This window comes from Elaeis guineensis, chromosome 1 (genome assembly GCF_000442705.2).
Source record: "Elaeis guineensis isolate ETL-2024a chromosome 1, EG11, whole genome shotgun sequence".
Taxonomy (NCBI): domain Eukaryota; kingdom Viridiplantae; phylum Streptophyta; class Magnoliopsida; order Arecales; family Arecaceae; genus Elaeis; species Elaeis guineensis.
In genome coordinates this window covers 3,289,148-3,316,527 of record NC_025993.2, presented here as the reverse complement: position 1 = coordinate 3,316,527, position 27,380 = coordinate 3,289,148, and the positions used below count along the sequence as shown (strand labels likewise).

The 27,380-nt window shown below is 37.6% G+C and overlaps 1 protein-coding gene and 1 pseudogene across 1 annotated transcript; both read left to right on the top strand.

Moving 5' to 3' along the window:
- The first annotated feature begins 4,181 nt into the window (after positions 1-4,181).
- On the top strand, positions 4,182-8,306 carry LOC105036573 (receptor-like protein EIX1; annotated as a pseudogene).
- Positions 8,307-21,825: 13,519 nt separating this feature from the next.
- On the top strand, positions 21,826-25,071 carry LOC105036561 (receptor-like protein EIX1). The gene has a single exon (XM_073250736.1). It carries the CDS (start codon positions 21,848-21,850, stop codon positions 24,776-24,778), a length of 2,931 nt encoding a protein of 976 aa, XP_073106837.1. The 5' UTR covers positions 21,826-21,847; the 3' UTR covers positions 24,779-25,071.
- Positions 25,072-27,380: the final 2,309 nt, after the last annotated feature.

Below are 27,380 nucleotides of genomic sequence, written 5' to 3'. Positions count from 1 at the left end.
AGCTCAGAACTTAGTCGGTCGACCAAGAGACCATTTTCCTTTGCTTGCGGTCGACCGACCTAAGGTCCCGGACTCGATCGATCGGCTCAGTGGGCTCGATTGATCGAAATTTTCAGTGATCGATCGGTTCGGCATGGCTTGCGTGCCACGTGGTCAACCGACCTGAGATTTCGACTCGATCGGTCGGCTCGATTTGCCACAATCGATCGAATTTCTCAAGCAGTCGACTGGTTTGGCCAATTTGGTGCCAAGTGGTCAACCAGCCTGAGGTTTCAGACTCGATCGATCGGCACGGTTTGCCATGATCGACCAAAATTCTCATGCGATCGATCGATTTGGTCAATTTTTAATATATTTCTTAAATTATAAATTTTTTTTCTTAATTTTTTATAATTATTGATTAGACACTAATTTTGATTAATCACTTTACTGCCAAAATCATATCTTAAATTTCACATAATTTTGGTTAGATTATAAAATTTCTCATCTAAAATGAAGCAACAAAAGAAAGGTACATATGCTTACATCAAATCGAAGTATATTTATCTAAACATAAATGAAAAAGATGACAAATCTTCAGGTGAAGCCTCACGTACTGCTACTAATTGCTGCAGTTTAATCATCCAGAGTAGGATCTTGTGGTGGTGGAGAAAATTGACGGTAAAAATACTGTATGAACTGATCAAATCATCCAAATCTCTCATCCAATTAGGCATCCATCTGTACAAATCCCTCATCCAGCCGAGAATCATATGTGCAAATCTCTCGCTAACAGATATCTTCCAATGCATCTATGTGAGCAAATAATGCATGCTGATTGGATGACTGCTGATCGGACTATGTAGCATGTGTAGGCTGCTCTCTATCGGTAGGCTAACCACCTCCTTCACCACTATATTCTTCTTCATCTACTGTAGACGTACGCATCCATACCCCATCATGAAATGTATACCCATATGCCTCAGAGATGCATGATTGTAAATATCACTACGTTTAACCTTGACAACTTCATCATTAGCCGTGATGTAGATATCAAATACCTCGAATATAGCAGTCAGAATAGCTCCATATGTTAAGATGGTTTTGAACTTTGAAAACATTCATTCATATAAAATATTATTAAATAAGGCAAATTAACCCTATCACCTAAAAGAACTATTCTGAGGAGATAAACATCTAAATATGATACATGTTCTCTATGACCTCCTCTAGACAGAAAATTAAATGTAAAAATATGATGGATTAACTTAATTTCAAGTGGTAATAGATTTGCATCAGGTTTAGCGATCGCACTTATATGATCGTCAAAAATAGTTCTAATACAGAAAGCATAGTCTAATACTGGATGATTCCAAATAATACTATTATTGAAAAATCTATCACCATCTGATGGAATATCCAAAATTTGACCTAAAACTTCACAGTCAAATTTGATCAATTGTCCTTTAACATACGATGAAATGGAACAAGACTTACTATTAAAACTAAAATTACTATAAAAATAGTGAACCAGAGTAGGATACGTTGGCTTGTTGAGTGTAATCATAGATAGCCAATCCATCTTTTCAAATAAAAATTTAATACGAAAATCACTAAAACTATTTAAATCGACTATTCTACCTTCTACAACTTTTTTTCAGAAAAATTTGATTGAAATTTTTACTACACTCACTATTTAGAAATAAGAACTCTTCATACCTACGAGATGGTTGCTTTCTTTCTCTACTCGAGCCTCTTTTCTTTCGACAAAATTTTACTTTTTTTTGAAGTCATAATCGATTTTAAGAAGGGGGATCAGAATTTATGGACAAATGCAAGAAAATTTCTAAAAACCTGAATAAGGAGTAGAGAGGGTGGAGGAAATTTCCAAAAACCTGAATAAGGAGTAGGAGGGTGGGTGTTGATTTAAAGACAATGAATTTGTGGGTTGAACCCATGAATTTATGCAACGGTCCAAAATTTCGAAAGAATTCGTGGGCTGAACCCACGAATTCAAGAATTCATGGGATGAACCCTTGAATTCATTGCAAATTTCAAATCAATTCGTGGGTTGAACCCACGAATTCTTGAATTCATGGGTTGAACCCATGAATTTTGTTCAAATTTCAAAAAAAAAAATTACGTTGAGGATTTGGTGGTTGATGCACAAAAAACTGAATTCGTGGGTTGAACCATGAATTCATTTGGTTAATTCGTGGTTCCAACTTATGAATTCAAATTTCAAAATTCGTACAATATAGCCAAGTGGATCAGAAAATTCGTGGGTTCAACCCACAAATTATCCACATGTACAATTAATTCATGGGTTGAACCCATGAATTTATCCTACGTGTCCCCACAACGGTAGTTTGGTAAATAGTTTTTGAACCACGATATTTTCATAATATTTTATTAAAAATATATTATTTAAAAAAAATCCTACCATCTAGTGTTCCTTCTCCTCTTTATTTGATACTACCAGTGGTATTACAATATCCCTATACATCCACAGCCCCCTGCCGGCTTCACCATGATCATAATTTCACCAACTACTTTTTTTTTTTTTTTTTTAATATAAACGGAAGATTACACCAATCTAGGATGAGCACAACCAATAGAACCAGAATATAAAATATCATGAAGTGTCCATAAACAGTTGTCATCTTAGCACCAGATCCAATCATCAATATGCTCGGTGACAAAGGATGCTATCCAATCCGCGGCCCTATTCGTCTTCCGAAAGACGAGCTGAACAGGCGTCATGTACGGTGGGGATACGAAGGGACCTCTAGATGTCATAGAGTAGTGGATGAGCTTCCGGATGTATTGCCTCGTTCCGGATCCAATGGATAACAGTGGCAGAGTCATCTTCCACGAAGATCCTTTTCGCTCGAAGCTCCTCTCTCGCCCAGATCATGCCCGTCCAGATGGCATGGAGTTTCGTACTGAGGACAAACAGGTCGTAAAGATAAGAGCTCCCTGCAGCCAACAGTCTGACATCCGGATCTTAGATAACAAAGCTTGCACCATCTTTGCCATCCCTGATGCTACCGTCAAAGTCATCTTGACAAACTCCGAACGAAGGAGCTCCTAGAAAATCAAAAGAATCCTTCGAACCGTTGCAGGTGCAGCAAAATTTCACCAACTTCTTCATGGAGTGGTTTGGAGCTGGGGGTCAATGGATTCTTGGCTCCACAAGGAAGAAGACAGTCCAAACAATGGTGATATCCATATTTTTTCTTTATTTCATCATCATTCAACTTTTTAGAGAATTAATTGACCTTTTGAACCTCTAGTACATTCCATGCATTTTCTTGTTTATTCAGTACTGTCAGTAGTATTACAATATCCCTATCCAGCCCCCTGCCGGCTTCTGCATGACCATAATTTCACCAACTTCTTCATGGAGTGGTTTGGAGCAGCGGGTCAATGGATTCTTGGCTCAACAAGGAAGAAGGGAGTCCAAACAATGGTGATATCATATTTTTTTCTTTCTTTTTTTTTTTTTTTTTTGATTGAATAGGAGGCAGAAGCTGCCACCCGTAATTCATTGATGAATGGATTATTTACAAGGAGTCTAGATGAGAGGGATATCGAAAGCAATTCAGCAAGTAGGGAGGAGCTCAGGCAAAATAGCCGATGATTTATCGGCAAAGCAGGGACATTACAGGTTGTTATGAAGTCTGAAATGGCAGTAAAACATGTAATACTTTCCCATTAGTCCGACGGTGTCTGAAACCATGGAGCAGTGGTTTATGTGTGATCGCATTTATAGGGTCTGTTGAAGACCAGAGAAGGGTCTGTGCAACTGTAATGCTGGAAGTCTGATAAAGACCTGTTGAACTATAAGAGGCTCTGTAAACTGAGTCTTTCTTCTGTAATTTCAGGACCACTGTAGATTTCTTTTAAGTTTCTGCCACATTACTAGAAGTCAGTTGAGGTCGTTGTCCCCAACGCTCCTGCAGCGATCATCCATTTGCAGAAGTCTCCTAGAAGGACCTGTATGTATCCAGGATTTGATGTGGGCTATGCTTTGCTGTTTCAGCAAGGAGGAGCTCCTGGCTTTGAATTCAAAAATTCTTTTGTTTCGTTCCTTCCAAAGACACCAGCACATTGCTGATAGGGGGCTATTCTATATCATTTGAGGATGCACCGTCCAGCACTTGTATCGACGAGTGAGACCCAAATTCTGGAGGAGTAAGAGCATGTAAGTAACAAGTGCTGGACGGTTTCTTCTTCCTCACCACATAGTGGGCAGTGCTCAGGCTAAGGGAACTTCCTTCTTTTAAGGTTGTCTGCTGTAAGGAGTTTGTTGTTACAAGTGAGCTAGTTGAATACTTTAATCTTTTCAGGTACTGGAAGCCGCCAGTTTAGTCGAGCAAAATAAGGGATGATCGACTCCCCCATGAGTGAAGAAGGGGTAAGCATCCCTGACCTTGTCAATACCCTTGGGGTTCCAGAGCCATTCAATTTTGTCTTCATCCATAGAGAGACTTGTCTGGGAGGTCATGGATGATAGGATTGCAAATTCTCGTTATGTCGTGGGGCTATGTTGTCCTTGAACAATGCATGACTTTGGTCTGAGGAGGAGAGGAAATCAGCAAATGTGATATCTGGTTTTAAAGCATGGAAGAAGAGGGATGGAAAGATGTCCTTCAGAGAGCAGCGGGTGAAGGCGGAGCCAGCCAGGAAGAGATTAATTGTTTTGGCAATGTTTCGCCATGATTCAGAAGCTTTTGAGAGCCGACTGGGGGAGGTGGCTGAAGGCGGAAAGGATGGATAATGGATGTTGTGGGTCATCTTCAGGCCAAAACCTATTGACGTCATTAAAGAAACTCTAGAGCCGCTTCATCAGCAAGCACTGGTTGAATAATTTGAGGTTGATAACTCCAAGACCATCGTATCGTTTAGGCCGGCACGCTTGATTTCATTTCATGGACAGTGACGACCGGTGCATGTTTTATTTCCTTGCCATAGAAAACTACGACGCCTTTGTCAATTTTCTTAATGATCGATGAAGGAAGGGCAAACGACGACATCCAATACGTAGGGATGGAAGATATTACCGAATTTACTAGGACCAGCCTGCCAGCCAAGGACAGGGTGTCGCTTTTCCATGCACCATCCATTTTTTTTTCCTTTATTTCATCATCATTTGATTTTTAAGAGAATTGATTGATCTTTTCAACCTCCAGCAGATTCCATGCATCTTCTTTTTCTTTGACAATCAGTCTTTTACGCTACCATGCGGTCTTTTACACTTTGTAGAGTGTGAGATCATGTCTGTAACTTCATCGACCAAGCATTCTTCTAAACTGTTGGTCGTCAGCAAGGAGATACTCAAGAGAAAGACCATGCTTCGTTCCACTCTCTGGTTTCTGCTCTGCCTTCTAAGCCACCAAACCATGGTGTCAAGCAGCTGCCTCGAGCTCGAGAGGACGGCGCTCCTTGCCTTCAAGGCCAGCCTCAACAACACCCGAATTGGCCTAGCCTCATGGCAAGGCCTAGACTGCTGCACATGGAATGGAGTTGGCTGCGACGGCGCCGGCCATGTTGTGAAGCTCCGCCTTCGGAACCCCTACAACCCCATCAATCAAAGCCAGTGGACTTTGGGTGGTGAGATCAATTCATCCTTGCTTGCTTTAAGCCATTTGAAACACTTGGATCTCAGCATGAATGATTTTGGTGGAATCCTCATTCCAGAATTCTTTGGTTCTTTCAAAAGACTGGAGTACCTTAACCTCTCTGGAGCCATTTCAGTGGACTCATACCCCCTCACCTGGCAATCTCTCTAGCATCCGCTATCTTGATCTCAGTGCTTACTCCCTTTACAAGACTCGTGCTTATAACCTTCAGTGGCTCACCCATCTCTCTTCTCTGAAGCACCTCGACCTGAGTTTTGTGAACCTTTCTACTGCAGCAGATTGGCTGCAAGCAGTGAATATGCTGCCTTCTCTTTCAGTGCTGCGTTTGGAATCCTGTGGTCTTTCAGCCATCCCCAGCTATCTTCCCATTGTCAACTTTACAGCTCTTACAACACTCGATCTTCTCGATAACAACCTCAACTCTACCTTACCCAATTGGTTGTGGAATCTCAGCAGCCTTACCTATCTCGATCTTTCGAGCAATGGATTCCATGGTCCAATTTCTGAATCACTTGGAACCTTAACTAATCTTCAATTCTAGCGTTAGGACACAACAACTTTGAGGGTACGGTGCCGAGATCGATCAAAAACCTCTGCAGCTTGAATGCTCTACTCTTGTCAAGTAATGGTCTTCGTGGAGAGATTGCAGAAACAGTGCCAAGATGCATGTGGAGCAATCTGAGATCCCTGGACCTGGGGGGTAATAAGCTAAGAGGGAATTTGACCGGCTGGCTTGAGAACCTGACAAATCTCAATTTTCTCGATCTCAGCACAAACTCATTTGATGGCCCCATACCTTCTGGGATTGGGAAGCTCTCTAGCCTGACTTACCTAGATCTAAGTGATAACTCCTTTGAAGGTATTGTATCTGAAGCTCACTTTGCCAACCTTACTAGATTATACTTACTAACATTTTCCTTGAACTCCTTGATCTTGGAGGTAGACCGAAGCTGGGTCCCTCCTTTTCAACTCCAGATAATTGGATTTCGTTCTTGTCGGCTGGGGCCCAAATTTCCGGCATGGCTTCGATCTCAGATGAGTATCATGACACTTGATTTGTCCAACACAAGCATCGCAGATGCAGTGCCTGATTGGTTTTGGAATTCATCTTCTTTGTCTGTTCTGGACCTATCCAATAATCAGATAACTGGAAACTTGCCATTAACCTTGGAGTTTATGACAGACTTATATGTTTTGGAGTTGAGCTCAAACCAATTGGAGGGTATGGTTCCATCGCTACCAAGTGGCCTCCAAGTATTGGATCTGTCCAACAATTCATTTTCAGGGCCATGGCCTCCAACCTTAGCTGCGTCACCGTTTCTTTTTGCCTTGTTAATCCCAAATAATCTAATAAATGGTAGCATTCCGTCATCTATATGTGAATTGACATCTCTAGCTATTCTCGATCTATCAAACAACTTCTTATCAGGAGAACTCCCTCGATGCTGGAGAGAGTGCTCAGAGCTGGAGGCCTTGGACTTGGCCAATAATAACCTTTCTGGGGAAATTCCTAGTTCGATGGGTTCTTTATCTGGACTTCAATCCCTCACCTAAACAATAACAGTTTCTTTGGAGAACTTCCTTCATCTTTGCAAGAGTGCAAGAGTATAGCGTTCCTTAATCTTGCTCAAAATAAATTTTCCGGGAATCTGCCAGCATGGATAGGAGAAAGCTTGCAAGATCTTGTAGTACTCCAGTTGCGGTCAAATATGTTTTCTGGCAATATCCCTCCACAACTAGCACAACTTGGCAAGCTTCAGGTCTTGGATCTCGGAGATAATAATCTATCAGGATTCATACCCCCATCGTTTGGCAATTTCAGTGCCATGGCTTCAACATCGCAGGGATCTATAAGAAGCTTTCAGTATTGGACTTTTGGAAATTATGGCCTCTACAGTTACAATGAGAGTTTACAGATAATTACAAAGGGAGAAGAACTGGAATATTCCACAATCCTCTATCTTGTGAAGAGTATGGATCTTTCAAGCAATAGTCTAAGTGGAGAGATTCCTGAAGAAATAGGAAACCTTTTGGCATTGAAGAATCTGAATCTATCCAGAAATCATCTGACGGGGAAGATTCCAAACAGAATTGGTGGATTGAAATCAGTTGAGTCTCTTGACCTTTCAATGAATGAGCTCTCTGGCACCATTCCTCAGAGCATCTCTACCTTGACTTCTTTAAGCCACCTCAATCTGTCCTACAATAACCTATCAGGGAGAATTCCAACAGGGTATCAACTCCAAACCTTGGTGGATCCATCCATTTATGTCGGCAATCTCGATCTCTGTGGGCCTCCAATTTCAGAGAGCTGCTCTAGCAATGAAAAAATCATGGCAACTATGAGGAATATGAAGATGATGGTGAAATGTTATGGTTTTATACTAGCATGGTATTGGGATTTGTTGTGGGGTTTTGGGTTGTCTTTGGTGTCCTGCTGCTGAAGAGCACTTGGAGGATTGCTTACTTCCGGATGACCGACAACTGGTTTGATAGAATCTATGTTAGAGTGGTTCTAACAATGGCCAGGTTGAAGAAAAGGAATATGGAGGAAAACTGAGCTCTTGGAGTTGGAATCAGAAGAGGCACTTCAATTGTGTACAGTTATAAATATATAAAATTTCTCCGGACTACCAATGCTGTAAAACCATAAAGTCCCATTGTTAATGGTTATGCCTTTTTCCCTTTTCTTCTTCCATTGGGTGACTGAGCTAAAGCCAACATGGTGGTCAAAGATTGCAGGCAGTTTAGTATATAGGAAGGAAGCTGCAGGCTAACCTGAATCTGTTAGTTGGGCATCAATTGCTTTTCCTTCTCTATTATTAACTGATGGAGTAGCTTGAGCTTGCTTTGAAAAAACAACTTGATGTGACAAAATAAGCTCTAATATGCTCAATAGGGCAAAGAGAGGACCAGCATCTAAAGTTCATATCAGATTATGAAACCATAAATTGGAGACTCCTGTGGCGAAAAAGCATGAGAAGACAGGGATGTCACCAAGACCCTGTCTATATCCACAACATTCAGAAAAAAAAAAAAAAAAAAAAAAACAATTTTAATATTAAATGACATATACAAGCCATTAGTTAAACTTATGAATTGGTATATGAGTGATTAAACTGCCCTTTGAATCATAAAAGGATCCCATTGTACAGTGGTGTCGGGACTTGCCTTTGTGCAAATTCACCGTATGATCATCAGTCTCACAAATCTCAAAGTACTCCAAATTCCTTTGTCTATTCATCTCCATAGGTCTCGAAGCAACCAGCGCATGACTAAGATCATCCATCCACCCATACAAATCTCAAAGCAATCAATAGATGATTTAAATTATCCATCCACTTACACATTTCTCAAAGAGACCATATTGATGATTCATATATGAATCCGTCTACATAGATCTCAAAATGATTTGTAAATGATCAAGATTATTTATCCATCTATATATATCTCAAAGCAATCATAGATGATTTACATTCATCTACCTACATAGATCTCCAAATAACTACAGATGACCCAAAATTCATCTACCTACATAAATCTCAAAGCAACCATGAATGATCAAAATAGTTATCTATCTTTATTGATTTTAAAGTAACTATGGATGATCCATGTGATAACCGGTCCAATTGGGCCCAAAACCAGCCCACAAAGCCAAAAAAAAAAAAAACAGAAGAGACGACTCCGAAGGGAGTCTTCTTCCTCCTTTCACCGGCTCCCAATCGGAGTCGGAAAGAGCTCCCCCTCCGGCTCTATTTAAGGAGGAGAATCCTCCTCTCTCCCTCTCACCGAAGATTTGAGACCCAGTCGGCGGCAATCGCCGGAAAACTACCGCGGAGCTCCGTCCTTGTGCCGTCCATTTTGCTCACCGAAAATGTCACGCCCCGAACCCAACACCCGGGTCGGATACGTGATGGCCGCACACTCCTTAGAGCAAGCCCTAAAGAATATGCATGGCCAAATTAAATCATTACAACCTTATCAACCATAATAATTTATTCCAACAATAATTCATAAAATCTTGCATAATTACAATTTAAATTTCTTCAATTCTCTGATCAGATACTATGACACTTTTATCTATCCTTCTGCTCAGGTATCAACGGTATTCTATCTATGCATCTGCTCACTCATAAATCCATACCATAGCCAACCACGGACATCTTGTAATTCTGAGAAGAAAAAGAAAATGAAGGGGTGTGAGCTTTACAACCCAGTAAGAATTTCCATATCACACCAATATAATAATATAATCTGAAAATAATGATAGGCAATAATACATAAAAGTCGATGTTCACTGTCCAGAATACTGTAAATATTTATAGATTATCTGTTTTATCAAAAGAGATGCATCATCATATGTTAAATAAGTGAAACAATTTTATTCAACGATTGTTTCATGTCTTATCTCTCTATTTTCTTCTATTATCACATCATCTTTAATGCTTTTTTTTTGGCTTTAGCTTTAGCTTTGGCTTTGGCTTTGGACTACCAGGATCATGCGACGATCTTTTATTCGGATTGATTTTTGTGATCTTCCTCGGATCGAAATATTCATGATCTTTTTCGGATCAAAGTGGCCATGATCTTTCTCGGATCAAATCCTTCATGATCTTTCTCAGATCAGATTCTTCATGATCTTTCTCGGATCATATTCTTCCACACATAAGCCTGTGGGGGCTGTCCCAGGCATAAGCTCCTGGCAAGCTATTCCACATGACAAGACCAGTCCAAACCATATTTCTCTCTTAATTAATCATGCCCCGAACCCAACACCCGGGTCGGATACGTGATGGCCACACACTCCTTAGAGCAAGCCCTAAAGAATATGCAAGGCCAAATTAAATCATTACAACCTTATCAACTATAATAATTTATTTCAACAATAATTCATAAAATCTTGCATAATTATAATTTAAATTTTTTCAATTCTCTGATCAGATACTATGACACTTTTATCTATCCTTCTGCTCAGGTATCAACGATATTCTATCTATGCATCCGCTCACTCATAAATCTATACCATAGCCAACCATGGACATCTTGTAATTCTGAGAAGAAAAAGAAAATGAAGGGGTGTGAGCTTTACAGCCCAATAAGAATTCTCATATCACACCAATATAATAATATAATCTAAAAATAATGATAGGCAATAACACATAAAAGTCGATGTTCACTGTCCAGAATACTGCAAACATTTATAGATTATCTGTTTTATCAAAAGAGATGCATCATCATATGTTAAATAAGTGAAACAATTTTATTCAATGATTGTTTCATGTCTTATCTTTCTATTTTCTTCTATTATCACATCATCTTTAATCCTTTCTTTTTGGCTTTAGCTTTAGCTTTGGCTTTGGCTTTGGACTACCAAGATCATGCGACGATCTTTTATTCGGATCGATTTCTGTGATCTTCCTCGGATCGAAATATTCATGATCTTTCTCGGATCAAAGTGGCCATGATCTTTCTCTGATCAAATCATTCATGATCTTTCTCGGATCAGATTCTTCATGATCTTTCTCGGATCATATTCTTCCACATATAAGCCTGTGGGGGCTGTCCCAGATATAAGCTCCTGGCAGGCTATTCCACATGACAAGACCAGTCCAAACCATATTTTTTTTTCTTTTCATTTTCATGAAATTATGATATTTAACTTCATTAATCAATTCATCTTTTATAGTGTAATAAATATGTCATACACATAATCATGCCATCAATCGCTGATACATATGTATTGATATAGCATACTCATGCTCAAAATCACATAAATAAATAACAGTGTCTCAGATATAACAAATTCATCGATCTCAAATCCAACGATGCAAAATCAATGAGATAAAACCAACGGTAAAATAACATATATAATGATGATCATGTACAGGGATTCTTACTTTTACCGGTGACTGATCCGAGCACAGAAATCAATGTTCTTCTTTGACTTATGAATTTTTTTAATAAAATATTTCACTTAATATCATATACAAACAATCATCTCTTCATAACCCTGATCAAACATAAAAATCATATATAGAAAAAATTACCGATAATCGATCCTAATAACACAGATCGAGGACCTCTCTTAGGATTAACCAAAATTAAGACTTATCTATGTATCAGGATCCTCCACTGACCTATAAGACTTCTAGAGAGAGAAAATCCATGAAGAGAGAGAAAATGGAGAGAGAATCTTCGTATCCTTCAGATGAGGCAATCATGGTCGAGATCATCAGAGGTCCTATCAGGGTGACTTAATATGAATCAAGTGTTATAATTTTGAATAGGATCGGACTGGGATCAGATCTACTGCACGAATTTCGAAGCAATCTCAATTCATCATATTTTTATTTCAAATATATCCTAGGGTCTGTGATACAATCAGAGAGAGAGTAGAAAGATTCTAGAGAGATAAAATCCATAAAAAGAGAGAAAGATCTAGAGAGAGAAAATAGAGAGAGAATTTAGAGAGAGAAATTGGAGAGAGAAGGTAGACAGAGGAGAGAGAGAAAATTTTTCTCTCTTCTTCTTCTTCTTATTTTATTTTATTTTTATTTTTTTCTTTCTCTTTTTCTTTTTTTTTTCTTTTCTTTTTCTTTTTCCTTTTTCTTTTCTTTTTCTTTTTCCTTTTTCTTTTCTTTTCTTTTCTTCTTCTTCTTCCTTCTTCTTTTCTTTTCTTCCCGCGGCCTCCCTTGGCTGAAACAGGGGAAGACCGTGAGGTCCCCCCCTCGGTGGCTCGGGCTCCAGCAGCTTGGCCAGAGATCCGGCAACGACGGCCGACCATGTGAAGCCGGTCGGCGATGGGGTTCGGCCGGCGGGTTTTTTTTTCGAAAAACAGGAGATCTTCTTTGAAATTTATTTCCAGCAAAATCGATGGCCGACGGTGAGGTCTGGGGTTGTGAAAAGATGAGCAAGAGAGAGAAAAGGAAGGATTGGGACCTTACCTTGGTTTCGGTGGCCAAAAACAGCTCCGGCGGTCCTTCTCTTCCGATCAACGCTCACGGTGCCTCCCTTGAGAAAATTTCACAATTCCTCAAATTTCTTCGAAAATTTTTGTTGAAAGATTCTAAGGGAGGATGGGGGTCTTTTATAGAGGAGATTTTCTACCCTAGCCAGACTCCTCGAGTCTGATTTCGTCGGAAACGGGAAGGAAGAAGACTCCGGTTAGGAGTCTTCCTCCTCCTCTGTTATTTAAATCTGGGTTATTACATTCTCCCCTCCTTAAAATAATTTCGTCCTCGAAATTAGATTATGTCGTTCGAGATACCTATTTCAAAGTATACATTCTTCATGTTATTCTCAAGCTTACAATAATGTCATATATATTATTTATTTCTCATGATCTTGTTATAACAAAAATTATTTGAAATCTCAAACTCATCCCTTCTTATTGATTTCTCAACTTTTTGAAGAACTGTAACATTTTGTACTTGTATTAATATACTACCATTATTTATCTAATACATTTCACTCAAAATTCATAATTATCTCAGACTACCCTTGATAGAAAAATAAATAAAGGTCAAACATCGGGCGCTCTTCACAATCATCGATTTTTTTTTTCTTCTCTTGACCTTCCAACAAATTTTATATGTAGACTCTCATCTTAAGAAAACCTCAATATTCTATATTAGTTCGAGTAACAATATTAAATTTTAAAAATATGAGATCTATGTTAGGACTTTCTAAGTTTGAACTAATACCAGAACTATCAAGCTGTAACTTGAGATGTCTAAAATTTCTTGGCATTAACTACAATGAAACAACCTACTAACAAAAATTATCCGACTATGATCAGATTAAAATCATTCTTTATTTACAACTAATGTATTCCATAATATCTTCGGAATCAAAGAATTAATATTTCTAATCAATTTAAACAACCATGCTTTTGCTGCGTACTCTGATTTTAATTCATCAAATTATATAAGTCTATTAAAGATAAAAATATCCTTATATGTTAGATCAATCCAGGATAGATCCAACCTTCAAATTTTATATAAGACTTAGGGCAAAATTTAAGTTTCTTTATCTTTACTACCTTTGGGTATAGCATATAAAAATTAAATCTTGATCCACTTTCTATATTTGAAATCATTGCATAAGTTTCATCACTCTTCAAGAATCCAACATGTCTAGAATCAATTGAAGTTAACCTTAGATTTACCTTAAAATCATTCAGATAATTTTTAAATCAATCTTCCTTTTTAAAAGAATTAATTCTAACTTGATGAACTAAAAGAACTCAAACCAACATCCTTATGAGTAGAATCAACTTGATTATTTCTTATAGAGCTCCCTTCATCACAACCCTTAATATTAATCAATAAATCCATACAAAATCTTATCCCTTGTATAAGTCATTCAAAATTTAACATTAGCAAGATGTCTTAATTTAATTTAAAAATTCGAACTTTGACTTGAATAATTAATACACTTCACCATCTTCAATAATCACAAAAAAGATCTCATCTAAAGATAGTAATATGAATTATTAAAAAAATTTTATCATAACATGTATATCATTCTCTGACACAATAAATTTTCTTCTTTAATTTAATAATAATATCAAAATACTTTTGAACCACTTAGAAAAGTAAGCTTTTGACTTGAAATTCAATGCAACTTGAAAGATCAAGGAATCATATTCAGAATATGATATTTGAGTAACCAAAGATTTCACCAAGATGTGTATCTCATATTCTCATAATAAAATTCAAGTATATTTTTTATTTAAAATTGAGTTTCATATATGATCCTCTTATAGGTTCAATACTCAAAAATATTTCTCTTTCATATGATGAAATTTCTTCTTAGACCATATCCTAACTTCCTTCTGATAAATTTAAAATTTATAATGCTCAGATAATTAACATCAAAATTAGAAAAATTATCATGATCTTCAATCATATAAGTTTTACATTCCAAAATCCTCTAGTATACTCAACATAACTTATCAATAACTCCCACTTTATTCCAAGGTCAACTCTTTTTATACTTAGGTCAACCTTACTAATTGAAATCTAAGATATAACTCATCAATTCTATTATAGATATCATATGCCACTTATACATAAATTTTATCTTAATATCTATTGACTCGAAATCTAAATACCGGATCGTTTGTTTTATGTCTATCATGTTCCTTATGATCATAACCTAAGTTTAAATATCACTAAAGTCATAATTTCAATAATTATAATCTTAAGCTTAAATACCACTTAAATCATATTCTCTAATGATCATAACCTAAATTGTAATATCATTCTATCATACCTTTAATAATCATAATCTTAAACTCTGATTTTATCAACCACACTCTATTGATTATAATTCCAAAATTTTGATATCACTTATATGACAATCCTTAGTGACCCTAAACTTTCTGTCATATCCTAATCACTTGTATCATTGTCTCCAAATAAATGTAACCTAAGCTCTAAGCTCAGATGCCACTCTGTCACATCCTACTGATCTTACATAAAGTTTTAATATCTCTTCATAATCTCTAGTGATCTTAAACCTAAGCTTTGATATTATTCTATCACATCCTAATCATTTATATCGTAATCTCCAATGATCATAACCTAAGCTTTGATACCATTCTGTCACGCTCCGAACCCAACACCCGGGTCGGATACGTGATGGCCGCACACTCTTTAGAGCAAGCCCTAAAGAATATGCAAGGCCAAATTAAATCATTACAACCTTATCAACTATAATAATTTATTTCAACAATAATTCATAAAATCTTGCATAATTACAATTTAAATTTCTTCAATTCTTTGATCAGATACTATGACACTTTTATCTATCCTTCTGCTCAGGTATCAATGGTATTCTATCTATGCATCCGCTCACTCATAAATCCATACCATAGCCAACCATGGATATCTTGTAATTCTGAGAAGAAAAAGAAAATGAAGGGGTGTGAGCTTTACAGTCCAGTAAGAATTCTCATATCACACCAATATAATAATATAATCTGAAAATAATGATAGGCAATAACACATAAAAGTCAATGTTCACTGTCCAGAATACTGCAAACATTTATAGATTATCTGTTTTATCAAAAGAGATGCATCATCATATGTTAAATAAGTGAAATAATTTTATTCAACGATTGTTTCATGTCTTATCTTTCTATTTTCTTCTATTATCACATCATCTTTAATCCTTTCTTTTTGGCTTTAGCTTTAGCTTTGGCTTTGGCTTTGGACTACCAGGATCATGCGACGATCTTTTATTCGGATCGATTTCTGTGATCTTCCTCAGATCAAAATATTCATGATCTTTCTCGGATCAAAGTGGCCATGATCTTTCTCGGATCAAATCATTCATGATCTTTCTCGGATCAGATTCTTCATGATCTTTCTCGGATCATATTCTTCCACATATAAGCCTGTGGGGGCTGTCCCAAGCATAAGCTCCTGGCAGGCTATTCCACATGACAAGGCCAGTCCAAACCATATTTCTCTTTCTTTTCATTTTCATGAAATTATGATATTTAACTTCATTAATCAATTCATCTTTTGTAGTGTAATAAATATGTCATACATATAATCATGCCATCAATCACTGATACATATGTATTGATATAGCATATTCATGCTCAAAATCACATAAATAAATAACAGTATCTCAGATATAACAAATTCATCGATCTCAAATCCAACGATGCAAAATCAATGAGATAAAACCAACGATAAAATAACATATATAATGATGATCATGTACAGAGATTCTTACTTTTACCGGTGACTGATCCGAGCACAGACATCAATGTTCTTCTTTGACTTATGAATTTCTTTAACAAAATATTTCACTCGATATCATATGCAGACAATCATCTCTTCATAACCCTGATCAAACATAACAATCATATATAAAGAAAATTATCGATAATCGATCCTAATAATACAGATCGAGGACCTCTCTTAGGATTAACCAAAATTAGGACTTATCTATGTATCAGGATCCTCCACTGACCTATAAGACTTCTAGAGAGAGAAAATCTATGAAGAGAGAGAAAATTTTTAGAGATAGAAAGTGGAGAGAGAATCTTCGTATCCTTCAGATGAGGCAATCATGGTCGAGATCATCAGAGATCCTATCAGGGTGACTTAATATGAATCAAGTGTTACAATTTCGAATAGAATCGGACTGGGATCAGATCTACTGCACGAATTTTGGAGCAATCTCAATTCATCATATTTTTATTTCAAATATATCCTAGGGTCTGTGATGCAATCAGAGAGAGAGTAGAAAGATTCTAGAGAGATAAAATTTACAAAAAGAGAGAAAAATCTAGAGAGAGAAAATAAAGAGAGTAATTGGAGAGAGAAACTGGAGAGAGAAGGTAGAGAGAGGAGAGAGAAAAAATTTTTCTCTCTTCTTCTTCTTTTTATTTTATTTTATTTTTATTTTTTTCTTTCTCTTTTTCTTTTTCCTTTTTCTTTTCTTTTTCTTTTTCCTTTTTCTTTTCTTTTCTTTTCTTCTTCTTCTTCCTTCTTCTTTTCTTTTCTTCCCGCGGCCTCCCTTGGCTGAAATAGGGGAAGACCGTGAGGTCCCCCCCTCAGTGGCTCAGGCTCCGGCGGCTTGGCCGGAGATCCAGCAACGACGGCCAACCATGTGAAGCCGGTCGGTGATGGGGTTCGACCGACGATTTTTTTTTTTCGAAAAATAGGGGATCTTCTTTGGAATTTATTTCCAGCAAAATCGATGGCCGGCGGTGAGGTCTGGGGTTGTGAGAAGATGAGCAAGAGAGAGAAAAGGAAGGATTGGGACCTTACCTTGGTTCCGGTGGCCAAAAACAGCTCCGGCGGCCCTTCTCTTCCGATCAATGCTTACGGTGCCTCCCTTGAGAAAATTCCACAATTCCTCAAATTTCTTCGAAAATTTTTGTTGAAAGATCCTAAGGGAGGATGGGGGGTCTTTTATAGAGGAGGTTTTCTACCCTAGCCAGACTCCTCGAGTTCGATTTCGTCGGAAACGGGAAGGAAGAAGACTCCGGTTAGGAGTCTTCCTCCTCCTCTGTTATTTATATCTGGGTTATTACAGAAAAAGCCTCGCCGGTGTCGAAGGTAAGCCTCCGCCTCTTCCTCTCTTCTCCTCCTTTCTCCCTGTGCTTGTGTGCACGATCGCCGGCGACTGGAGTCGTCGGATTTCTTTGAGAAAGGGATTCGATCCCTTTTGAATGTTTGGGTGCCGGTGGTCACCGTCGGCCACCAGCTTAGCCTTCCTCTTGCCGTTGAGTCACCCCTCCTCCTGCCGACAGCCGCCCCATGCCGGTTGCACCGCCAGTCGGCCAGCCAACAGGAGATTGTGAGATCCCCTATTTCGGCCCAAAGGAAGCCAGGGAAGAAGAAAAGAAAGAGAAGAAGAAGGAAAAGAAAAAAAAGAAAAAAAAAAAAAAGAAAAAAAAATAATAATAATAAAAAATACATGTGAGAGAAAGTTTCTCTCATCTCTCTCTCTTAAGTCTTTTTCTCTCCTCTCTCTACCTTCTCTCTATATTTTCTCTCTCTAGATTTTCTTCCTATTTTCTCTCTCTAGATCCTTTTATCTCTTTTTATGGATTTTATCTCTCTAGGATCATTCTCTCTCTCTGATTGTATCACAGACCCTAGGATAAATTTGAGATAAAAATATGATAATCTGAGACTGCTCTGAAATTCATACAGAATTGGATCCCGATGCGATCCTTATTCGAAATTGATAATTTCAATCATGGTTAATCCATATTAAGTCATCCTGATATGACATCTGATGATCTCAATCATGATTGTCACTTTTGAAAGATACGAAGATTCTCTCTCCACTTTCTCTCTCTACTTTCTCTCTCATGATTGACTTTCTCTCTCTAAGAAGGTCTATGAATCCTGTACCAAATCCTGCCTTCATCTTTTAGGGATTCATATTGACTCTAACAAGATGATCTGAAATTGCTTTGATATCCGTGCTGTATGTCAACCTCATTTGATCATATCAAGTATCTCTCAAATTCATTATTAATGAACTCTATTGATTGATCTTGATCTAATCTGTGCTTCATAATTTCTTGATCAAGTCACTTGAATCTAATCCTCAGATCCGAGATCCTGAATTACCCTGGTATCTGGATGGTCCGACACATCCGGACAACAGTCCTCTTTTCTTATGATTTAATCTTATTATATTTCTGGAATAGAAATTGACGATGATTTGATATTTTAAATAGGATTAGCTGATTCTTTTAACGAAGTCTGAAGATCTAAGATGAACGAGGTAAGTAGATCTTATGCTTCTTATTTATTTTTAAATGATCATATTTTTAATGCAAAGAATTGCTATTGATGAAATCATAATTTTTCATAAAATAAGGATCGGCATATGTGATATGAAAAAATATGTTTTATTATGAGCATTGATTTCATGAATATGTCTTATGAAAATAGCATGATTATGAAGCATGAATTTTATTATTTTTCCATCTCTGTATATGTATGCTTTAAGAAAAAGATATAATGATTTCAAAGGCTCTCAGATGGCTATGAATGAATCCCTTCGGGAAGGTCGACATCCGGAGCTAGCATCCACACGAAACATGGCCCTGCCAGCGGGTATAAAGTTGGCACATGAATTAAGAACTCTGTAGATTAAGAAACATGGCTCTGTCACGGGTATAATAGTGACCTTAGCCTGAACATCTGTGAGCAATATTTTTGAAATATGACATGAATATATGATGAAAATGATTTACGATTCATGATTGTGAAATATACATGATTTATGCATGCATGATAATTTTATAACTTGTTTTATTATATGCTCTATAAAATATTTATTTTTATAATAATTGTTATTTGCTAAATGATGCATTATCATAGAAAACTTATGCTTGATCCGATAAGGAAGCGGAAGTCTACTTACTGAGCTGGTGTAGCTCATATTCTTTTTGTTTTCTTTTTCATTTACAGAGAAATAAGGCTAGGACTGATGGAAAGAGAATCCAAACTTGAAGATCTGCATAGCAAGCTTGAAAATTTGGCAGCAGAAGTTTAGATTATTTTATAATCACGGATTTGTAATTATTTATGAATGTTGAGATTTGGGTTGGTACTTGCTTTTGGATTTAGATGCTCTGAACCAATATTGGTTCGATTATTTGATGAATAATGGAATTGAATCTTTTTATTTGATGGATTTTAGATGATTATGATGGATTGACTTCGTGTTATCGTGGGTTCCATCCCTCGGTAGCATGGTCGTGTTATGTCCCGGATTTGGGACGTGACAATCCAGATATTCATCTATCTATATAAATCTCAAAATGATCAATGTATAATTAGAATCATCCATTCACCTACATAAATCTTAAAATGGCTAATGCTTGAACTAGATTATCCAGCCGCTTGCGAATTTAAGGCAGGTGTTTGCACATCCGCAAAGCTGTGCCTTTTTGTAGTGTAGCTTCGTGTTCTTCGTGGCTCCAAGTTGGGGCTACGTTTTCTCCCAGCAGCCGGGCAGCAGGAGAAAAACTGAGCAACGTTTGCGTTCTACTTCAAACTAAATTAAATTATCCACTTTGAGATTGTACAAAGAATTGTGGTGCTAAGTAAGATCTGGCAGTAAAGTTAATTTATATCAACTCCATCAATATGATTATTTCTTCTTTTTTTTTTTTTTGCAAAAACATTGGAATTGCATAATTATGTGCGAAGGCACATTTCAATTTGGTTGGTTAAAGCGACATGCATAGTTGCTTGCCAACATGTATCCACTTGTTATCCCAGACATGTTAAGAAAAGAAAAGAAAGGCAGAAAAAAAAAAAAAAAAGAAAAAAAAACCAAAATAACATAAATTAGGAAAGGAGTCTTCGTTAGAAACATAAAATATAATCCAGAATAGCAACTAAATTTTCTCATAGGAATAGCACATAAATAATCATGGTTAGAGGTGTACATCAAGCGTCTGGACTGTAGGTTCTCTGCCAGCATAAATCTTGAACTGGATAATGCTATTCTTCGAAGTTGGCCATCGAGGATGTATCTTATATGTTGTCTTAGGGAAAATTTTTGTACGGCGGTGTAGAAAATTCGTAGAGCACATCACTTTATGTGATTGATCTATATAGTCACCATTTTTCAATACCCATTTATGCTTCCATTTTTTCATTTAAAAATTTTTAATGACGAAAATATCTCTACTTTTTGAAAAAAATTATAACATTCAATGGCATATTATGACATCTTATCTCAATTATGACTTTTTGCATACAGGATGTTATAATATGTCCTAAAAAATTATGACATACTATGGCATATTATAACATTCTGCTTCAAATTATGACTTTGTGCAATCACTTTTCAATACACATTTAATGGCTGCAGTTCTATTTTTTCATTTGAAAATTTTGAATGACAAAAATACTTCTGTTCTTTGAAAAAAATTATGACATTCTTTGATATGTTATGACATTCTGTGTCAAAATTATGACTTTCTGTGCAGAAAATATCATAACATGGATATAAAATATCATAATTTTTTTTAAAAGATAAAAATATTTTCGTCATTTAAAATTTTTAAATAAAAAAATAAAATTACGGACGTTAAATATGTATTGGAAAGTGATGACTATATTGACCAATCATATAAAGCGATGCGCATCGAATTTTCTACACCACCGTCCGTAGTGCACAGAATTTCTTATTTTTTTAGTATATTAAAAACATAGAAGCAGTATTGATGCCGAGTCGGACTGATTCCTGGCCTCGGGTCATCAAAAAATCTCTAGCAACTTCAGCAGGGGTCATCCTCTAGATATTCGATTTTTTCTGAACGACAACTTTATAATGTACCTTTGCACGAAAAAAGTCAACTTTAATCACCTTTCAAATTTGAACCCTGGGACACGGTATATGACGATATAACTTATTTTATTTCAAGGTTACCATCCAGTGATCGTTCTCTTCTTTATTCAGTAAGGTCAGTAGTATTACACCAACCTCTTCATGGAGTGGTTTGGAGCTGGGGGTCAATGCATTCTTGGCTCGACAAGGAAGAAGAGAGTCCAAACAATGGTGATAGCCTTATTTTTTTCGTTTATTTCATCATCATTCAATTTTTAAGAGAATTAATTGACCTTTTCAACCTCAAGTAGATTCCGTGCATCTTCTTTTTCTCTAACAAGCAGTCTTCTACGCTACCATGCAGTCTTTTACACTTTATAAAGTGTGAGATCATGCCAGTAACCTTAGCAACCAAGCATTCTTCCAAAGCGTTTGTTGTCGACATGGAGATCCTCAAGAGCAAGACCATGCTTCGTTCCACTCTCTGGTTCCTGCTTTGGCTTCTGAGCTCCCAAACCATGGTGTCAAGCAGGTGCTTCGGGCTCGAGAGGATGGCGCTCCTTGCCTTCAAGGCCAGCCTCAACAACACCCAAATTCGCCTAGCCTCATGGCAAGGCCTAGACTGCTGCACATGGAATGGAGTCGGCTGCGACCATGCCGGCTATGTTGTGAAGCTCAACCTTCGGAACCCCTACAACTCCATCAATCAAAGCCAGTGGGCTTTGGGTGGTGAGATCAATTCATCCTTGCTTGCTTTAAGCCATTTGAAACACTTGGATCTCAGCATGAATGATTTTGGTGGAATCCTCATCCCGGAATTCATTGGTTCTTTCAAAAGGCTGAAGTACCTTAACCTCTCTGGAGCTGATTTCAGCGGACTTATACCCCCTCACCTTGGCAATCTCTCCAGCATCCGCTATCTTGATCTCAGTGCTGAGCCCACTTACAAGACCAGTGCTTATAACCTTCAGTGGCTCACCCATCTCTCTTCCCTGAAGCACCTCGACCTGAGTTTTGTGAACCTTTCTACTGCAGCAGATTGGCTGCAAGCAGTGAATATGCTGCCTTCTCTGTCAGTGCTGCGTTTGGAATCCTGTGGTCTTTCAGCCATCCCCACTCATCTTCCCGTTGTCAACTTTACAGCTCTTACAACACTCGATCTTCTCGATAACAACTTCAACTCTACCTTACCCAATTGGTTGTGGAATCTCAGCAGCCTTACCTATCTTGATCTTTCAAACAATGGATTCCATGGTCCAATTCCTGAATCACTTGGAACCTTGACTAATCTTCAAGTTCTAGAGTTAGGATACAACAACTTTGAGGGTACGGTGCCGAGATCAATCAAAAACCTCTGTAGCTTGAATACTCTACAGTTGTCAAGGAATGGTCTTCATGGAGAAATTGCGGAAACAGTGCCAAGATGCATGTGGAGCAATCTGATATCCCTGGACCTGTGGGGTAATAAGCTAAGAGGGAATTTGACCGGCTGGCTTGAGAACCTGACAAATCTCAAATTTCTTGATCTCAGCAAGAACTCATTTGATGGCCCCATACCTTCTGGGATTGGGAAGCTCTCTAGCCTGACTTACCTGGATCTAAGTTATAACTCCTTTGAAGGTATTGTATCTGAAGCTCACTTTGCCAACCTTACTAGATTATACTTGCTAATATTTTCCTTGAACTCCTTGATCTTGGAGGTAGACCGAAGCTGGGTCCCTCCTTTTCAACTCCAGATAATTGGATTTCGTTCTTGTCGGCTGGGGCCCAAATTTCCGGCATGGCTTCGATCTCAGATGAGTATCATGACACTTGATTTGTCCAACACAAGCATCGCAGATGCAGTGCCTGATTGGTTTTGGAATTCATCTTCTTTGTCTGTTCTAGACCTATCCAACAATCAGATAACTGGAAACTTGCCATTAACCTTGGAGTTGATGACAGACTTATATGTTTTGGAGTTGAGCTCAAACCAATTGGAGGGTCTGGTTCCATCGCTACCAAGTGGCCTCCAAGTATTGGATCTGTCCAACAATTCATTTTCAGGGCCATTGCCTCCAACCTTAGCTGCGTCAGTGTCCTGTTTTGCCTTGTTAATCCCAAATAATCTAATAAATGGTAGCATTCCATCATCCATGTGTGAATTGACTTCTCTAGCTATTCTCGATCTATCGAACAACTTCTTATCAGGAGAACTCCCTCGATGCTGGAGTGAGTACTCACAGCTGTTGACTTTGGACTTGGCCAACAATAACCTTTCTGGGGAAATTCCTAATTCGATGGGTTCTTTATCTAGACTTCAATCCCTTCACCTGAACAATAACAGTTTCTTTGGAGAACTTCCTTCATCTTTGCAAGAGTGCAACAGTATAGCTTTCCTTAATCTTGCTCAAAATAAATTTTCCGGGAATCTGCCAGCATGGATAGGAGAAAGCTTGCAAGATCTTGTAGTACTCCAGTTGCGGTCAAATATGTTTTCTGGCAATATCCCTCCACAACTAGCACAACTTGGCAAGCTTCAGGTCTTGGATCTCGGAGATAATAATCTATCAGGATTCATACCCCCATCGTTTGGCAATTTCAGTGCCATGGCTTCAACATCGCAGGGATCTATAAGAAGCTTTCAGTATTGGACTTTTGGAAATTATGGCCTCTACAGTTACAATGAGAGTTTACAGATAATTACAAAGGGAGAAGAACTGGAATATTCCACAATCCTCTATCTTGTGAAGAGTATGGATCTTTCAAGCAATAGTCTAAGTGGAGAGATTCCTGAAGAAATAGGCAACCTTTTGGCATTGAAGAATCTAAATCTATCCAGAAATCATCTGACGGGGAAGATTCCAAACAGAATTGGTGGATTGAAATCAGTTGAGTCTCTTGACCTTTCAATGAATGAGTTCTCTGGCACCATTCCTCAGAGCATCTCTACCTTGACTTCTTTAAGCCATCTGAATCTGTCCTACAATAACCTGTCAGGGAGAATTCCAACAGGGTATCAACTCCAAACCCTGCTGGATCCATCCATTTATGTCGGCAATCTTGATCTCTGTGGGCCTCCAATTTCAGAGAGCTGCTCTAGCAATGAAACAAATCATGGCAACTATGAGGCATATGAAGATGATGGTGAAATGTTATGGTTTTATCTTAGCATGGTATTGGGATTTGTTGTGGGGTTTTGGGTTGTCTTTGGTGTCCTGCTGCTGAAGAGCACTTGGAGGATTGCTTACTTCCGGATGACCGACGACTGGTTTGATAGAATCTATGTTAGGGTGGCTCTAACAATGGCCAGGTTGAAGAAAAGGAATATGGAGGAAACCTGAGCTCTTGGAGTTGGAATCAGAAGAGGTGGAAGTCAGGTGTCAACTGGTAATTGACACTTCTACTGTGTACAGTTATATACCTATAAAATTTCTCCGGACTACCAATGCTGTAAAACCATAAAGTCCCATAGTTAATGGTTATACTTTCTTCTTTTTTTTTTTTTTTTTTGGAGCTGTATAGCATTAATGGTTATGCTATAAAACCATTTCACTATGTATGCACATATAACTGGATAATGCATGGTCTGGCTTCATCCATTGGGTGACTGAGATAAAGCCAACATGGCGGTCAAAGATTGCAGGCAATTTATTATATGGGAAGGAGGCTGCAGGCTACCTGAATCTGTTAGTTGGGCATCAATTGCTATTCCTTCTCTATTATTAATTGATGTGAGTAGCTTGAGCTTGTTTTGAAAAAACAACTTGATCTGACAAAACAAGCTCCAATATGCTCAATAGGGCAAAAGAGAGGACAAGCGGGTAAACTTCATATCAGATTATGAAACCACAAATTGGAGACTCCTATGATGAAAAGGCATGGAAAGAGAGGGATGTCACCAAGACCCTGTCTATATCCACAACATTTAGAGAGAGAGAAAAAAAAAACAAGTTTAATATTAAATGACATATACAGGCCATTAGTTAAACTTATGAATTGGTCTATGAGTGATGTACATATATTCATTTTAAATTAAAAGAGTAACATGGAGATTGTGGCATTATCATTTTCAAGACAAAATGTAACAATCATCAAGCTTTGGTTTACCAACAAGGCTAAGGTGGATGCGATTTTGAACTTAGTGCTTGATTCGGGCATCACATTTCGAAATGTCTATGATGAGAAAAGAAAACAAGGACACTATAATGAAATCTAGAAAATTTGAAAAGAACTATACGACAAGAGAAAAGAAGAAAAGATCAGAATAATAAATAAAAAAAGATAAATGAAGGCCAAGCACCATGAAAATACTAAGAATTAAGATGGTTCACCTAGTAAAATGAGTACATTTGAGAAAGGATATATCCCATCATGGATAAGAAAAAACTGTCTAGAAAAACTTAAGAACTAATACAGGAAGATAACAAATTTCAAATTTGTTACATGAGAGATATAATTTATGGGAGAAAGCATGTGCTTTTTCCTTCCACAATCCAAGAAGTTGCTCCAATAATGGCATTTTAGTGTATATTAAATTTGATCTTTGACTTGATCTTAGCTTGTTTTCCAACATATTGACCTCTAAATGTGATAATATGTATTATTCTAGTTTATAATGTATTATTATCAATTATTCCAATGCAAAATCAATTTCTATATCAATATTATATTTTGTATTAAGTTTTACTATAAGCGTATCATGACCTTGTCCAGTGATATATGGTGTAAACAAAAGTTCAATTAGTTACATTGATAAACAATCTATTTATTCTTTTAGTGTACTTTTGTTATAATGCATTTTATAAGGAATTCATTCCAACGCTTTCTTCCTTTATATTTAATAATCAATTTCCTCCAATATATCAAATAGATTAATTATAAGAAATAAAGATATAATTATTTTGATGTAGAAGAAAGAACATCATTAGTCCCACATTGGTTGGAGTCAAGAAAAAATTTGGCTTATATAGGAGGAGACCATCTTTGCCACGTGAAGCACTTTTTAAGGGGAAAAATCATTTGGCCTAAAATGGCTTATATAGCCCTCAGACTATAGGTTGTAGGCCAAAATGGACAATATCTCACGTACCGAGCCATGAACCCTTGACTGCAACATTGGCGCTAGAAGGAGGACACCACCCTCCATGGACTGTCGGACTACTTCTGCCTAAACATCACTCTGTGGAGTACACAGACATAATCTGTGGTCCAAAATGACTCATATAGCCCTGGAGCTATGAACCGTAGGCTAAAACAGACAATATCTCACATGTCGAGCCATGAGCCCTTGACTGCAACATTAATATGTTAGTATATGTTATTCGACCTCATTATCATCTGGACACTTGGTAGCATATTATTGAGTTAATGGCACTCTCAGGTTACATCGACCATCGATCGACCTGTCTCTTCTGTATTATCTGCTAATCAGCTTAATTCAGAACTGCTAGTAAGTAGAACGCTCATCTCGATTTGCTTCTGATTTTCATCACCTTCTTTCAATTTTTGATCAATTTGATTATTGACACCAAAGGCATGACGTCTAGTTCGGATAATTACTGATGTCAGCTATTTCACATCAATCTATTACCAATGTGCCACCAGAAGTACAGATGGTTATCCGACATCTGTCATCTAGCTCAGCAAGAACTGTCTTCCAGCTGTATACCAGCTCATCGTCATATGGACAGCCGTCCCACGATCTCTGCATAGCTAGCCACTCTATTATAATAAATCTCTAACGGTCTAACAGATCTCTAATGATCTAACAGCTTAACAGATTGGATAGATCGATGCACAGATCGCTTCATCGGAATACATGAGTCTCTGATCAACAGTGTAGAGATACTGAGTGATGAGTGTGGGTAGTTGTTAGAGAACAATCAGTACTGAGCGTGACTATATGAGAGATCACGTAGATTTTTACTTAATCGTCAGTGATCG

Coding starts and splice junctions, on each gene's coding strand:
- LOC105036561 (XM_073250736.1), top strand. CDS start 21,848: ATGCCAGTAACCTTAGCAACCAAGCATTCTTCCAAAGCGTTTGTTGTC.